This window comes from Paroedura picta, chromosome 12 (assembly GCF_049243985.1).
Source record: "Paroedura picta isolate Pp20150507F chromosome 12, Ppicta_v3.0, whole genome shotgun sequence".
In the NCBI taxonomy this organism is placed as follows: Eukaryota; Metazoa; Chordata; class Lepidosauria; order Squamata; family Gekkonidae; genus Paroedura; species Paroedura picta.
In genome coordinates, this window is record NC_135380.1 from 46,573,112 (window position 1) to 46,590,521 (window position 17,410).

General features: G+C 49.1%; 1 protein-coding gene across 4 annotated transcripts; it reads right to left on the reverse strand.

Moving 5' to 3' along the window:
* Positions 1 to 1,385: 1,385 nt before the first annotated feature.
* QRFP (pyroglutamylated RFamide peptide) lies at positions 1,386 to 17,207 on the reverse strand. Of its 4 annotated transcripts, none has more exons than XM_077305185.1 (2): positions 16,973 to 17,207; positions 1,386 to 2,248 (listed from the first exon to the last, which is right to left on the reverse strand). In XM_077305185.1, exon 2 carries the CDS (start codon positions 2,246 to 2,248, stop codon positions 1,835 to 1,837), a length of 414 nt encoding a protein of 137 aa, XP_077161300.1. In that variant the 5' UTR covers positions 16,973 to 17,207; the 3' UTR covers positions 1,386 to 1,834. The 4 variants fall into 4 exon arrangements, with proteins under 4 accessions (XP_077161300.1, XP_077161301.1, XP_077161303.1 ...); XM_077305186.1 differs by lacking the exon at positions 16,973 to 17,207 and adding an exon at positions 12,200 to 12,214; XM_077305188.1 differs by lacking the exon at positions 16,973 to 17,207 and adding an exon at positions 8,932 to 9,001.
* Positions 17,208 to 17,410: the final 203 nt, after the last annotated feature.

Below are 17,410 nucleotides of genomic sequence, written 5' to 3' on the forward strand. Positions count from 1 at the left end.
CAGGGCTCTCTCAGCCTCACCCACCCCACAGGGTGTCTGTTGTGGGGAGAGGAAGGGGAAGGGGAATGGAAGCCCCTTTGAGCCTCCTTCAGGTAGAGAAAAGCAGCAAATAAGAACCAACTCTTCTTCTTCAGCAATCTCAGGGCTCTCTCAGCCTCACCTCCCTCACAGGGTGTCTGTTGTGGGGAGAGGAATGGGAAGGCGACTGTAAGCCGCTTTGAGCCTCCTTCGGGTAGGGAAAAGCGGCATATAAAAACCAACTCTTCTTCTTCTTCTTCTTCCATTATTCTGATGGTCTTTCAAGGGGGTGGGGGTGGGTAGAATGACAGCTCTTGAACAAGGCAGGCCTGAGGCAGAGGCAGCTGAGACTTCCTTGGACCCTTTCCTGGGGCACAGCCATACATCTTGGAGGCAGTGGCCACTGGCTGAAATTTTGTTCCAGAAATCAATGGGGGTGGGTGGGGCTTTCATTGCATTCCCCTCACCTGTCCTTCCCCCTTCAGTGCAAATATGAAAGGGCTTGATTTTTTTCTTCATGCCTGCAGTTTGCAAGCTTTTTGCCGAGGAACTCCACCCCCCCCCTTTCTCTCTGCAAGTGCAGAGGACGGGGGTGGGGGTGGGGTGGGGGAGGGAGGGAGGGAGCATTCTGTGGGAGACACTTTTGTTTCTCACAGGGTAACTGGCCAGATCCCTTGAATGACCATGAATGAAGCAGGTCAGCCAGTACTTTGAATCAGATACCATCGGGCTGGGGGCAGAGTATTGGCTACCCCTTGGAGACATCCATGGCCCATCCCCAGTGCTCCCCTTGCAGGAGCCTCTGCTGAGCTTCTGGGGAGCCCCTGAATTCCCTCAATTGCTGCTGGGAGGGACCAGGACTGTGTGTGTGTATGTGGGGGGGGGGTCAGGGCTTGTGCATGAACTGAAGCGTGTATTGGGGGAGGAGGATGCCTGAAGAGGTGCTCCACAACTTTACAAAGAGAAGGTTCTGGGATCTAGGTAAGGTACATGTGAGCAGGGCCTGGGGGAGGGGGGCGGAGAACCCTTGTCAGCCTTCCCAGCCGTCTCGAGCAGTGGCATTTTGCACTTGCAGGGCAGGCAGTATGTCTTGGAAGCCCAGAGGGCCACAGCTTCATTCCAGGAACAAAGCTAGGAAGGGACAGACTCTGGAGGGGGTCAGGGCAGTCACAGCAGAAGCCACTTCAGATGTTGGGATGCTGGGAGGTTTTTCTTCAGGGCTTCCTGGGCCTGCATGAGGCAGAAAGGGCTGGGTGATCCAAAACCTAGCATTCTTGAACTGGGTACAAAATACAGGAAACCCCAAGACACAGGGAAGTTTCAGGAAAAGGAATTTAATCTGTTTCATTTGCTCTATCTTTGTGTTTGGACAGGGCAAGGAAGCCACACTTAAATTCTTTTTTCCACTTAACTGTGAAGGACACACGCACATTGCCTTCCCAATCAGAAATCCATTTCCTGAACTTGCTGCCTTCAGGGAACCTTCTTCAAATGGACCTGCCTGCTAAGGAAAACCTTTGAGGCGCAAAGGAGGCTGGGGAAAATGCCAGGCATCTGCCGCAAACAGCAGTGGCCCAGCCTTTGGGACCTCACCATTGCTTTGTGTGGACACCCACCAACGACAGCTCCTTGGGCTGGAGAGCAGAAGTCAGTGGAAAATGAGGAGAGCCTCCAAGAGGGGTGGGCAGTCCAATCGGAGGCGTGGGTTTGGAGCCACAGGCAGAAGATCGGCTGGGGTTCTGCTGGTCTTCATGGGGAGGTGCAGTCAAGACGTTGGCCACACAGGGAGGGACTTCGGTTCTGGGAGGGAATGCCTTCAGAACTGCGCAACCCTCCTGCCAAAGCGGAAGCTGAAGCCGCCCTTCTTTCGGCTGTAGCCGCTCAGCTCCTCTGCTAGGCTGCCTAAGGGATCACCTCGTTTCAGGCCCTCTTCCTCAGGCAAGTAATCTATTGCCTCGTTCTCATCTTCTCGGTCCCTCCCGAATCGGAATTGGATGCCAGCTCTTTCCTTCCCAAAGCTTTGGAGCTCCTTTGCTATGCTGAAGAGGGAGCGGAGGTCTTCCGCAGAACGCCTCCACTTGGGGGTGTCAGCGCAACAGTGACCAGGCTGCTTTTCGGGGGGCACAAACTCTTTCCCAGGGAGTCTCCTGAGTGTCTGACCATCGTCTGGAGGGAAGCAGGTGCCAAAGTTCAGCAGCAGAAGGCAGGAGAAGAAGCAGGCAGCATTCATCTGAACAGCAGGGATGAAAAAAAAGATCAATGGGTCCTCCTCAGTCACACTGAAGGGGCCTGGCATGCATGATCTTTTGTACTCTCACATGAGAAACCTGGCTGGCTGCCTGCATACTGCACTTCTAGGCTCAAAAACTTGTTACCCTTGACCAAAATATATTCTTGAAAATAGTATTCATACTGTAGATATGTACAATCATTATACTTTTTGAATGCTGTAAATTTATATGCAAGACTAGGGGCAAAGCCCGTTGTATCCAGGAATACAAAGGGCGCTAGAACTTGGTGATGGGAAGAGGAAGGGGAAGAGTTGTCTATAAGGACATGAGGTTGAATCAGTCTGTAAGGGCATGGGGTTGAATGTGTGTGTTGTGTGGGAGGTTGTGGTGGCATGGTGACAAATGAGGGCATGGGTCTGGAATCTGGGTCTGTTCGTTGAGTGTGGGAGAGGACTGACCTTTGAGAATTGTGGTCTAGTGGTTACAGATGAACTTTCCAGAGCAATGTCCCTTCATGAAGGGAAAATCAGCCTGGAGACTCTTCTTAGAGGGAGATTACATGGCAACCAATTCTTCCCCGTTCTGCGTTCAACATCATTTCCCTTCTTGTGTGAATTAGGTCACAGACACCAAAATGTTCCCCTGCCCTTATACACATGGGGTAGTCACAGTACACAGGTGTCCGCCCTGCTCCTTCTGTCTCCATTTTTTTTTTACTGTTGATAAAATGTTATGTGCCCACGTGCCTCTTTCACTGTTGCCCCTTAGGAGAAGAAGAGCTGGATTTTTGTACCCTGTTGTTTACTATCCAAAGGAGTTTCAAAGCGATTTATAAGCATTTTTTCCCTTCATCTCCCAACAACAGACAACCTGTGAGGTCTGAGAGAACTGGGAATGGGCCTCAGTGACCCAGCAGGCCTCAGGTGTCTCAAAGCAGTTTCCATTTGTCTTCCCTTCCTCTTCCCATAGCAGACTCCCTGTGAGAGAAGTGGGGTAGAGAGCCTCACATGGAAGCTGGCAACCCTAAGAAGTCTCTCTGTGCACAGTAGTCTTGACCTTAGTAAGGTTTTTATACTGGTTTTTTATTTGCCAGGCCAATCTTGAAAAAAGTCACTTCAATTCCCATGTCTCTCCAGCCATTTATTTGTTCACTATTTACAGTTTCAGGCTGTAAATAGTCTTTATTTAGATCAGTGTTCTGAGGCAAAGTTACAGTTGGACGCGACAGTTAGAACAGCCTTGGGGCGAAAAGGGCTGGTGCAGCCTGTCCAGGCCTCTGTTCTCATCCCCCTTGACAGCCCCACCAACCTCTTCTCCCTGCAGTGGTCAGGGGAAGACTGGCAGTGATGTCTCCAGATTGCCCCTGGATGGGCGGGCCCTGTCAGAACTTTGGCCCAATCATTGGGCCAAAGTCCTGAGTGGGCGTGACCTGTCTGAGGGCCTCTGACAGCCACGCCCACTCTCTGCCCACTTAGCCCTTAAATTATTATATAACAGCGAGCCCCCTGTTACAGATATTTATATATCTTGCTTCACATCCTGCACTTCTAGGCTTGTGGAGTTCCGTAGGGGGCAGTTCTCTCCCCCACATAGTTTAACATCTACATACGCCCTTGAGCCCAGCTGGTCCAGAGTTATGGGCTGGTTTGTCATCAATATATTGATGACACCCAGCTCTAACTCCTAATGGACGGACGGCCTCACTTCCCCCAGAAACATTTGCCAGATGTTTGGGTACCTCAGGGCTCGATGCTCGGCCCGGTACTTTTTAACATATTTATTAATGATCTAGATGAGGGGGTGGAGGGACTACTCATCAAGTTTGCAGATGACATCAAATTGGGAGGACTGGCAAATATTTCGGAAGATAGAGACAGAGTTCAACGAGATCTGAACACAATGGGAAAATGGGAAAATGAGAACAAGATGCAATTTAATAAAGATAAGTGTAAAGTTCTGCATCTGGGTCAGAAAAATGAAAAGCATGCCTACTGGATGGGAGATACGCTTCTAGGTAACACTGTGTGTGAACGAGACCTTGGGGTACTTGTGGACTATAAACTAAACATGAGCAGGCAGTGTGATGCAGCGGTAAAAAAGGCGAATGCCATTTTGGGCTGTATCAACCAGGGCATCACATCAAAATCACAAGATGTCATAGTCCCATTGTATATGGCACTGGTCAGACCACACCTGGAGTACTGTGTGCAGTTCTGGAGGCCTCACTTCAAGAAGGACGTGGATAACATTGAAAGGGTACAGAGGAGAGCGACAAAGATGACCTGGGGCTAAGGGACCAAGCCCTATGAAGATAGGTTGAGGGACTTGGGAATGTTCAGCCTGGAGAAAAGGAGGTTGAGAGGGGACATGATAGCCCTCTTTAAGTATTTGAAAGGTTGTCACATGGAGGAGGGCAGGATGCTGTTTCCGTTGGCTGCAGAGAAGAGGACACGCAGTAATGGGTTTAAACTTCAAGTACAACGATATAGGCTAGATATCAGGAAAAACTTTTTCACAGTCCGAGTAGTTTAGCAGTGGAATAGGCTGCCTAAGGAGGTGGTGAGCTCCCCCTCACTGGCAGTCTTCAAGCAAAGGTTGGATACACACTTTTCTTGGATGCTTTAGGATGCTTTGGCCTGATCCTACATTGAGCAGGGGGTTGGACTAGATGGCCTGTATGACCCCTTCCAACTCTATGATTCTGTGATTCTATGATTCTATGAAGCAGTGCCTGGATAGCTCAGGGAGAGCTGCCTGAAACTCAAACCCTCCAAAACGGAGGTCATGTGGCTGGGGAAACTAGGGTGGGACCAGGAAGCACACCTCCCACACCTGCACCAACTGCCAGGAATTTGGGGGTGATCTTCGATGCCTCCTTTTTCATGGAGGCTCAGGTGACTAAGGTAGCCTAGACAGGGTTTTTCCATCTGTGCCAAGTGCAGTCTCTAGCGCCCTACCTGTCCGCTGATCATCTGGTCACAGTGATCCATACATTGGTCACTTCAGTTTGGTGTATTGGTTAGGAGTGTGGACTTCTAATCTGGCATGCCAGGTTCGATTCTGCGCTCCCCCACATGCAACCAGCTGGGTGACCTTGGGCTGGCCACGGCACTGATAAAACTGTTCTGACCGGGCAGTGATATCAGGGCTCTCTCAGCCTCACCCACCCCACAGGGTGTCTGTTGTGGGGAGAGGAATGGGAAGGCGACTGTAAGCTGCTTTGAGCCTCCTTCGGGTAGGGAAAAGCGGCATATAAGAACCAACTCTTCTTCTTCTTCCAGGTTAGACTACTGTAACTCACTCTATGTGGGTCTACCCTTGGCTTTGACCCAGAAGTTACAGCTGGTACAAAATGCAACTTTGAGGGTCCTCTCTGGTACATCTTGGAGGGCCAGCTGATGTTATGTCATCCGCACTGGTTATCTATCTGCTTCTGGATCAAGTTTAAGGTATTGGGTTTAACCGTAATGGCTATATGCGGCTTGGGCCTGCGTATCTACGGGACTGCTTGTCTGCCTATGCCCTCTGCAGGGCACTCTGCTCTGCAGGTATGAATCTGCTGGTGGTCCCGGCTTTTTTGGCCCTGGTCCCAACCTGGTGGAATGAATTCCCAGAAGAGCAGAGGGCCCTGCCGGAGTTACCAACTTTCCTCAGGGCCTGCAAGATGGAGTTCTTCCACCAGGCATATGGTTGAGGCTGGGCTGAGGTCCTGGAGTTCTAGGATCACCTAGAATCTGTGAGAACAGGAGATTGCTCCTAACGGAAGAGCTCCTGACTGCAGCTGGTCAGGCGGAGGAGATGGGGAGTTAACGGCAATGAATAGCCATCTTTTAATGTGTCAGGGGTTTTATGAGTTGTGTTGTTTTATTCTTTTACTAGCTTCAAAGCCCATTCCTAAGAATGCGCCTTGAAAGGGCCCCCTCCTCTGCCCCCCGGCCAGACAGTTTAAGGAGGCTTTGGGCCGCAGCTTGCAGCCAGATCAAGTGGGGCGGGTGGGGGCTGGCCAGCTCATTAGCAGACCCGGAACAGAGCTCCTTAGCATACACTAAGCAGGCGGGGATGCCCTTGTTAGCTGGCCAAGCCTAGCAGTCGGTAGGCTCTCGTTAGCAGGCCCTGCTTAGCAGGCCAAGAAACCCTCATTAGCAAGCCCTCCACCACGACCCTTTGTCCAGGGCCCTCTCCTGGTTCCAGGCACTGAGGCGCGTCTGAGAGCAAAGAGGCTAGAGTCCAAGGATGAAGGGTGGGTTCTGCAGGGCCCTATTTCAATGTTCACAGCCGGACACGTTCCCCCCCCCCCCCCAGGCTGTTTCACAAATATATAGAGGAACCATGGATAAGGATTGTAAACTGCCACAAGTCTTTTGGAGCAGCGGTATGTAAATTAAAATATAAACAAACAAACAAATATTTTGAGGGAGAAAAGCCTTCCCTTAAAAAGCATTTTATTAATTTCTAAAAAGAAAATGTATCAGGGTTTTTTTTTTTCAATGGAAGATCGGGGAGGGTGGAATGTAAGTGGCAAAAAGGGTTTCCCCCTGCCCTTTTCTGGGCCACTGCATTCCTACTTTTTGTTCTACGTAGTTCAGTTCAGTGTGTTTATTCAGTCAATTGACCCATTTAAAAAATACATCTGTAGAAACTGTAACAACCAATCACAGAAGTTAGTAAATATGATGTCATGAAAAAAAATATAAGAGTATTGCTACATAAAAATATTAAGATAATAAAACAATGTTAAAACAATGCATTGTTGGAAAGAAATATAATTTTATTGTGGGTAGGGAGAAAGGGTTATAACATGTAAAGAAGAAGGGGAAAAAACCTCAAGAAAGTTAACTACACTAAGCAGGCGGGGATGCCCTTGTTAGCTGGCCAAGCCTAGCAGTCGGTAGGCTCTCCCAGGTATCTATACAACTTCTTGAAAGCATATTTTCCACCTGCAGATGGGAGCTGCCAAGTGAAGTCACTAAGTGCATAACACACCCATCACAAAGTCCTTGACTGAGGGCCAAACTAGGTATGATGGCTACAAGGATGGTGCTGCCATTTAAAATTCTACACGCACAGTGTTCCTACTGTGCCCTTTCATGTGCTGAAACAGCCATGTTCTGTTTGTGTGCACATGCGTGCACACATCTGTTTGGGCACCTATGGGGCATGGAAGGGGAACAGGAGCTCTTGATGCTGCAGGCCCAGTCTGGATCAGGAGAAACGAAAACAGGACCCATGAAAAGTGTATAAATACATTTCATTAATCTGAACTGGTGTCAAAGTCTCTTGTGAAATTGAATTGGAGTTAAGTTGAAAGGGGTTCTGGTTTCTATGCCCGCTTTCAAACATTACATTGGTCCTATTTTTGTTTGTCCTGCTTCTTTGGACTGTTTTGTCTTCATATCCAGTTTCGATCAGGCCTTCATGGCATTTCAAAAAACCTTTGAACTAGTAAGTGGTATCCGCAGGCCAGCCACAAGGATACCACCACATCCAGTTTGTCCTACTGGTTGAATTAATGCCTGGCTGTGCTGATATTGCAATTAACTTCTTTTACTGTGCTTACTGTGCTTGACTATTTTTCTTCGAAATCCACCAGATGCTGTGGATACTGCTGGGATATGCAAGATCTGTAGTGTGCATGATTTAGAATCATATGAACAATCCTCTTCCACCAGGCATTTGGTGGGGCCGACTGACCCATAACATCTACAGGTCTCCCCCCCAGACTGAGGGACCGAACCTACTGAGGGAGTGTCAAAGTTATTGTTAAAATACTGTTCTAGTTGGCATGTTATTGTTATTGTTATATTGTTATATTGATTCTGATAGTGTTCTATGTAAATGTTCCAAAATGTTTTATGTAAACTGCTCAGAGCCATAGGGAAGGGTGGTATAAAAATCTAAACAGACAAACAAATAAATAGAATATCCTGCAGGGGGCATTGGAGATGTGTGTTTAGCATAGTTAAATCAGGAACTTCCTGATATTCTACAAATTGTCTCCTCTTATATATACTAGGGTCCAAGCCCATTGCATTCAGGAATACAGCAGGTGCTAGATTAGGGGGATGGAATGGAAGAACTCTGTGGACTGCCTTCCCCTCCCCCCAGGACATGGAAAGGTTTCAGGCAGCTGTTAGGGAACTCACCGGCAGGGGCAGCTCTCATGCGGCAGGGATCTGCAGCCTCCAAGCCTCAGAGGGAAGTGGAAGGAGGAGGGGGTAGTCAGGGGTGGGGGACGGAAGGCTATTGGCTGGTCGCTAGACAGACAGGCAAGCTGGTTGGAGGAGGAGGCACTCAGGGGCGGGACAGCCACCCTGAGTGGGTGATAAGCCCTGAGTGTCATGTAAGCCATGAGACATGCTCCTCTCCCAAGCCCATTACCAGAAATACATAGTGGAACAGATTGGCTCATTGAGAGATTTCCTGCTCCCTTGAGGACACTTTCTCCCTGCCTGCCTCCAGAACCAACTGAACGGACTGAACTATTTCATTCTTTAATGGAGGCTGGTGCTCTGATCCTCTTTGCACAAGTAAACTCTGCTAACAGATACATGCTGCACCTTACGGCAGTTCCCAGAATTAAACTGGTCACTCTACCCAACTTTAAGAAACGTCTGGTGAAAAGGGGGGGGAGTCCAGCGGCACTTTAAAGACCAACAAACAGTTATTCAAGCAATGTACATACCCTGAATCAAACTCCATTGGTCTTAAAGGCACCACTGGACTCTGACTTCTGCTGCTTCAGATTGACCCATCCACCTGCCTGAATTGCACAAAAGAAAAGCATTTTCATGCTGGGAGTCTGCAGTCAAATGCTACTTCCCAGCCTCCAGGCAACTCCCCACATCCAGGGAGCTAGAAGAGTGAGTTTTTTTACCCCACTTTTCACTACCTGAAGGTGTCTCAAAGTGGCTGAGAATCGCCTTCCCTTCCTCTCCCCACAACAGACACCCTGAGAGGGAGGTGGGGCTGACAAAGCCCTGATAATACTGAAGAAGAAGAGTTGGTCCTTATATACCGCTTTTCTCTACTCAAAGGAGGCTCAAAGCAGCTTACAGTCCCCTTCCCTTTCCTCTCCCCACAACAAGCACCCTATGAGGTGGGTGAGGCTGAGAGAGCCCTGATAGTCCTAAAGTAGAAGAAGAAGAGTGAGTTTTTTTACCCCACTTTTCACTACCCAAAGGAGGCTAAAAGCGGTTTACATTCGCCTTCCCTTTCCTCTCCCCACAACAGACCCCCTGTGAGGGAGGGGAGGCTGAGAGAGCCCTGAGATTACTGAAGAAGAAGCAGAGTTGGTTCTTAAATGCCGCTTTTCTCTACCCGAAGGAGGCTCAAAACGGCTTCCAATCGCCTTCCCTTTCCTTTCCCCACAACAGACACCCTGTGAGGGAGGGGAGGCTGAGAGAACCCTGAGATTATTGAAGAAGAAGAAGAGTTGGTTCTTATATGCCATTTTTCTCTACCCGAAGGAGGCTCAAAGCGGCTTCCAATCGCCTTCCCTTTCCTCTCCCCACAACAAACACTCTGTGAGGCAACCCCCAACTTTCTCCATTGCTTGTTCCTCTGGCCTTCCATCTGGAGGTGCTGCCAGTCCTGGTTAGGGTTGTGCGCTTCGGCCTACCAAACCTGCCATTCCAGCCTGAAGCAGCCAGCGCCACGGCACAGGGGGGAGGGGCGGTGCCGGTTCCGGCCTTGCCCCTCCCCCCTCGCACCTGCTGCTTCAGGCCCGAATGGCTGCTTCGACGGCCAGCGTGCACAGCCATCTGAATACCCCTGCTTGGGTTGAGTTCATCTTATCTCTGAAGCGAAGCAGGGCCAGCACTGGTCAGTCCTTGAATGGAAGACCACCGGGCAGGCCCAGGCAGGCAGCAGCAAAGCACCTCTGGACATCTCTGGCTGGGACCAGCATGAGCTGTTGTGACTGGATGCCGCATCTTCACGACCCCAAGCTGGCTGTTTTGAAGGGTGGACAGTCCCACTGAGGTCCCTTCCTTCTCCAAACCCTCCCCTCCCCTCCCCAGCCAGCCTGGGGTTGTGGTTAAGAGCAATGGCCTCTAATCTAGAGAGCCAGGTTTGAGCCAGCTGAAGGAACTTGGGCCAGTCACAGTCCTCTTAGAGCTGTTCTCACAGAACAGATTTCCTCCAGCTCTCTCAGCCCCACCTCCCTCACAGGGTGCCTGTTGTGGGGAGAGGAAGGAAAGGTCACTTGACTCCTTCAGATAGTAAGAAGCAGGGTACAAAAAGCCAGGTCTTCTTTGTTCATATTTAAGTTTATTCTGTATTGTTCCCCCATTCACTATGTGGACTTGAAGAAGCAAAAAAAAAAAAAGTCCTCCCCCTCTCCCTCTCGGCAAGAGAGAGCACCTTTAAATTTAATGATCAGGCTGTCATCTATGGTGCTCTCCCAGGAGCTGGGCTAACTGCTGGCCCTTTACAAAGGAACAAGGTCAGTTTTCATTGTGTTCTCATCCAGACCTGTCATGTCAGAAAAAAGTTCATCCAGTTTATTAAAAGAGGGAAGGGACCCATGGAGGGCACCGTTCTGGTCTCAGGCAATCCTGTGGAAGCAGCCACCCCCTGGCCCCCATCTCACCCTGCAGGCTGAGGGCAGCAACCCTCTGAGGGCCAAATGACATTGCAGGGTTTTCTGATGAGGTGGCTTCCAGTTCCCCAGACCTGGCTCAAGTTCCCTGCAGTCACATGGCGTCCACTGTGGCAAATGTTTTCTATTCAATACAGGAGAGCCAGCAGGGCTTGGAACCCTGCCTAGGCCTGGGAGGGGGGGGGGAGGCAGGCTCCTGCCTCCCTCTCAAGTGGAGACAGTGTGGAGGGGAGAAGTCTCTCTTCTTTTTTGGTCCACATGTAGAATACTACATGTGGAGCCTAAAAAATGAGAAGTCCCCTACATGGGAAAATGGCTGAGGGGGCAGGACCCCTTCCTCCTACTACAATGGGGTTCTGAGCCCAAATGAGTTCTCCTTTATTTTTAAAAAATCTATTCACCACAACTGTGGTGTGGCAGGGAACCAAAAAGGGGCCTGGGGAATCCATGTTAGGGAATTCAGGGAATCTTTTCACCTGAATATGTTGTTCAACCTTAAGAGCTGCCTCACTTAAGATACTTGAAGCCAAGACTCTCTGGGCATGCAAAAGTAGGCAAAACAACAGTGCTCCCCCCCCCCAGTGTAACAGACATCCCGGCACTTCCCTCTGCCCGCTTAGATTCCCCCAGGACTCCTCTCTGTGTGGAATAGCAGCCGCTCTCTCCTATCTGACTTTTTCAGTCTTTGGCTTGGTAAGTGGGCACCCCCCCCCCCCATCCAGAACTCTTTAGACAGCCGGTCCAGGCAAACGAGTCCAACAGCCACAGCAGGGGGGGGGGCTGCCTCAGCTGAGTAAATGCCTTGATGGGGCAAGAAGGAGAGAGGTGGGGCTCACTGGGTTTATGTACTTTGTCCACATATCTTTATAGATGCAAAAGAGATGCCTGGGTGTAACTGGATGAGATTTACATTAGAAAGGGATCTATTCATTTAGATTTAATTTTTTTTAAAATCTGCCTCTCCTGGGGAGCCTGCATGAGGTGGCTGACCAAATAACATAACAAAACACAACATTATATTAGCACCCAGCATTAGCAAACTCCATCAGAAGAATGGAACCCTTGCAAATGAAACTGACCATTTCCAGATGAAAAGCACAGCATTAAAAGAGCCCCCCTGGCACACATGTCCCCACCCATCCACTGGAAAGGATCCCAACTGAGAAACCCATCTTTTGTTGTTTTTTAGGACCCCATGCAGTGGAGCAAAACAGTGCATCAGGTGGGATGGTGGATCCATTGGCCACACCCTTCCTTAGCTAACTCCAACCTCGACCCTCCACCTGAGACATACTGAGGTTGTTCAGTGATAAGGAATATGCTATTCCCTTGCATTAAAAAAGGGACTTACTTTGCTCCTTTGGAATCTGTTGCTTGATGTGGCTGTGGCCGAGGGTGGCCTGCCCCCCTTCTTTAAATAGGACCCCTCATTATCTGTGTCTCCCCCTCCCCCTCTGTGGGCTTCATTCCAGAGCCTGGGATCCCTTTGTGCACACTCACGGCGGAGGCAACGGAGACCGGAATGGCCTTGTTCTTTCTTGCAGCCACAATGGGAGCAGACGGTTGGTCTTGATTAGTCTTGATTTTGCTCATTTGTGATATTCTTAAAGAAAACTTTCTAGGGTGCTGCTGTTTGCAAGCTTGCTGTGAGTCAATGTGGAGTGATGTCAACCAGGGAACATGAATTGCACATTTGACCCTGTAGAGCCCTTTCATGATCTGCAGCCCCTTTGGCTGAGGGTCCTTCTCTCCCTGTAGCAGCCTGTACGCTGGGGCGGGCCAGGCAGACGTAGTTCTGCTCCCCTCCTTTCTTGGCCTGCCCTTGTTTTGAAACCTTTGGAAGGCCTGCAGTCCAGATGTCACGGAACAGGGATTGGGTATCTGAGGGGTTGCCAGGGGGTTCTTTGAAGCATGAGATTCTTTGTTGTAATTCTTGAGAATGGTTTTAATTCAAGGGTGGTCAGAGCATTTCCCTAACCAGGGCATCTCCTGATGGGACGCCGCCCTGGAGGGCAATTGTCAGCTGGAAGTATGCGGAGTCGGGTAGGCCCCAGAGAGCTGGCCGTGCTGCTCCCGAAGGACCTAGGCAAAGGGTGTCAGCTCCCGGGTTCCTCAGCCCCTGGATACTTGTGTGGGGGGGTCCTAGTCCTTTGTGGAGCTGCCTGCTCTCTTGCTCCACTTGCTCCAACATCCCAGTCATGCCCCTCTGCTTTCTTTTCCTTGGCTTGTGGTCCTATTTGGCCCTGAGCCAAATAGCAAAGCAGGAAAGAAAGATGAGAAATACATGGCTGCTTGGTAGAGTAAATAGCAGTCAGTGGGTTTCTTAAACAAATCTATTGGCCTGAGTTTTGGCTGCAGCTAGATTGTCTTCAGGGAAGGTTTAGAAATGCATCATTGAACTTGTGTCCTTCCGTTCTCCTGGACAGGATGGATGGACGTGGCCCTGAGAGAAGGTCCTCTATGTCCATCCAACTTTGTCCCGGGGCTTTGCTGTGCATCCCCCGGAGCTGAGGTAAGGCTTATGGGGTCTCTCTAGTGGTGGCTTCTGAAGGATATTAAGCGTTGGTAAAGTGTTAATATCCAGAAAGTTAGCAGAGTGTCTTGGTTCGGCAATTAGCGCAGTGTGGGAGCAGAGTGCGTGTGGATCAGAGAAAACAACAACGAAAGATACGTTCACAAACGTGGTACTTCACTAATATAGGAACTATTTAATAAAGAACTTAATATTACATACTTAGAGGTAAAGATAAGGTTCCTATTCTAATCTAAATAGTTGGGTGGAGAGAGATGCTTGAGGCATCTCCCTTCCATCGTGCTGCAGGCTTGAGAGATGGAGGAGAAGAGAAGGAAGAGACTGGGAAAACAGGAAATTACCCTCTAGGGACAGGTCAGTGAGATTAAAGTTGAGTGGTCAGTGTCCCTGTCTATCTCACTAACTGTATGGTAAAGAGAGTTCCTGTTTACAGCCCCACAAGTCAGTAGACATTGCACAGAGAGCTGTTTTCCAACAGCTTTTCCATGGTCCTCTGGAGTTGGTCAGTTCTTTTGCTTTTGTGGAAACTAGGGCTGGGGACCTCAGCATAAAACCCTTGGACAGCACGGCACTGGCCAACACATTTCCTAGACTTCTGATTGGCCACTGGAGATCTCACTTTTAAAAAAATGCTGCTTTGGCAGCAGCTGCCACCACAACTTAAGCATCTTGACCATGGGACTGAAGGGAAGCTTCAGCAGCTGTTTTTGTGGTTGTCTCTGCCTTCTGGAATAGTCAATTTGTGGCTCCACCCATATGCTGCATCAGAATTCCAAACATGCCCAAAGGTTAGGCTGTTGCTGCATAGGCCACCCAAGGTCACCCAGTGAGCTAAGGTGGGGGTGGGGAGGTTGGAGGAACGATGCTAGGAATTACATGCATCACTATAGGATGGGGGAGACTTGTCTCGGCAGTAGTATGTGCGAAAAGGATCTAGGAGTCTTAGTAAACCATACATTGAACATGAGTCAGCAGTGTGACTCAGTAGCTAAAAAGGCAAATTGGATTTTGGGCTGTATTAAAACAAGTATAGTGTCCAGATCATGCGAGGTGATGTTACTGCTTTACTGCACTCTGGTTAGACCTCACTTGGGGTACTGTGTTCAGTTTTGGGCACCACAATTTCTAGAGGAGGGCTACAAAGATGGTGAGGGGCTTGGAGACCAAGTCATATGAGGAAAGATTGAGGAAGCTTGGTCTGTTTAGCTTGGAGAGAAGATGACTAAGAGGTGATGTGATAACCACCTTCAAATGGCTGTCATACAGGAGATGGAGCAGGATTGTTTCCTGTTGCCCCAGAGGGTTGGACCAATGGGTTGAAATTAATTCAAAGGAATTTTCAGCTAAGCATCCAGAAGACGTTCCTGACAGAGCGGTTTCTCAGTGGAATAGGCTTCCTCAGGAGGTGGTGGGTTCTTGTTCTTTGCAAGTATTTAAGCAGAGGATAGTCATCTCACAGAAATGCTGATTTTATGAACGTAGGCAGATGGTGAGTGGGTGGGCAGGAAGGAATGCACCAGTGTTTGTCTCTTGTGGCCCTTCCTTGCAGACCCTGGGAATTGCTTATTGCCACTGTTGGATCGTACGTATATATTCCCCCGGCTGGCTGAATTCTGGAGATTTTTTTTGTTGGTGGTGGGGAATCACTGGGACATGAAATTGGTGTGACTGTGGGTGGGCAGGTAGTTGTGAGTTTCCTGCATTGTGTAGGGGGTTGACTAGATGACCCTGGAAGTCCCTTCCAAAACTGATTCTATGCTCACAACAATTCCACCCAGTGCTCTTGGGGGGACACCTTAACCATAACCTTCTCCTTGAGAAGTCTCAGAGAAGCTCCTGAGGAGTCTTTGTTGGGGGTCTTCAGAGTTGAGTTTAAAACATCAGCTCTAACAGAATGTCTAACATCAATGCTGGATTTCCCTGGATCGGCCACACCAAGCAAAGAGGACGTTTTCTCCCTGTATCATAGTCAAAACCGATGTGATGCTGGAAATGAACTAGGTCTTGTCCAGCCCTGAGTCCACAACTTAAGATCACCTCCAAAGAGCTCATCTTCTGTGCTCCACCTCGAGAGGACCCAGAGGGAAGGCAGGTGTCAGTCAAGTGGTGACTCCTCCCCTTTGGTATTCCCTTTGCCTTGAGGATCCCCTGGGCCCTCTTTTCCTTTCCTTTAGGTACCATGGGACAGCATATTCCTTCGTCCAGACTTTTTCAGTAAGCAGCTCCATCTTTTGATGTGAAACATCTACTGGCACGGTCCCCCCAACAGAAGTCTACAGACAATGACATCCATAGTCCTGCCTCCAGGGACCACACCAGTAGATGGGCAGCGGCACCAGAGCACTGAGGCAAGTACAGTCTTCCAAAGTCACTCCCAACCTCTGAAGAGTAAGGACAGCCTCGGGAGACAGGCAGGGGCGGGGGCAGCCCAATGGAACCAGCCACCAGATATGGAGAGGGGGTGGGGGGGGGAGGGAGGGGGCAGAGAAAAAGGATTCTTGCCCCTTATGTGGGTGTTCCACATATAGGACGAGAATTCTTGTTGGTAGATTTTTAAAGCTGTTTTAGCATTCGCCCTGAGCCTGAGGACCATTTTATTAATGTAATTTTAAACAGCTCCATTTGTTTTATGAGTTTTTATGCTCTGGTTGTTTTTATTGGCATGGCTTGTTTTCATTTGTTCATTTTTGTTTGTTTCATTGATTTGTCTTTATTGGTGTGCTTTGTTTTTTCACTTGATTGCTGTAGTTCGTATTGTTTTAGTTGTGAGTCTTCTAAAGCAGGTCTAGAGAACACCATCGAGCTGCTGTTTGCTCACTTGGGGCAGGGAGTAGGAAGTTGTCTTTGCAAAAGGCATGTCCCACTTTAATCCTGCAATCATCCTTTTCTGATACTAGACATGAGCAGGCTTCCATGCCTTCCCCATGTGCCCTGTGGAAAATGATATGAGCCAAACTGCGACCTGTCATGGAAGCCAGCCCTCTTCCGATGATGAGACTTGATTGTGGCTTCTGTGGCTTTTCTCTGAATGCTCACTATCTTTGTAGCGTCAGGTGGCAGCAGAACAAAGTTAGAGCACAGGACATTGTTAAGACCAACCAAGTGATACTCAAGGTATGTGTTTTCGTGTGCCTTGAATAAAACTTAGTTGGTCTTGAATGTGCCCCTGGGCTCTAACTTTATAGCTGACAGCCAGGAAAGATTGTGCTCCAAACCTGAAAGGTTGAGCAGCAGCAGATTTATTGAAATGCAAATATTAATTTTAATACAGGCACGCATATAAAACTAAAACATCAACATACACCACACACGATTGCACAAATCCAAAATGTTTTGACATAAGAATAAATTACAAGAAACCAGAAAACCAAACACATTTCAACCCCTCTCAGGGTCTTCTTCAGTGATATTTAAATGCACTCATGTGATGTAATAATGGGAACTATAAGGTAGTAAACAAGATGAATGGAGAGGGTCCCACACTAATGAGAAGTATTCAAATCTATCTATTGGAGCCTGCCAGTTATTCTATTCTATTTGTTCGTCAATGTGCCTGTCATGAACCCCTAGTTCCTGACCCATAGTTCTTACCTCCTCTTGAGATCTGCTTTATTATCAACACTCCTGGATCTCCTGCTGAGATATGGCACTTTCTCTAACCCTATCTGGACTAGGATGCACTTGTAGCTGAACAAGAGCTGAATCCCAGAAAGAGACCGGCTCATTTCTGCTGTTCTCCTCTGCGCATTCAGAGGCATCTCTCTGCTGACAGCAGAGTTGGTTGATTTATGGCAGCTGGCTCGGCAGTTGGCTCTGGTTGCTCTGGCAACCCCTTGGAGACAGGAGGTGTCAGTGGGGGCATGACACCATCCTCCTTCCAGGGCCCCCTCTTAGAGGGTCGGGACCAGGTTTGGCCGGAAACCACGTGTGGAAGTCCTGAACCAGATCGGGAGCATGAACCCCATTGGCGGGATCCCAGGACCGTTCTTCCAGCCTGTAACCTTCCCAGTCTATCAAGTATTGCAGCAT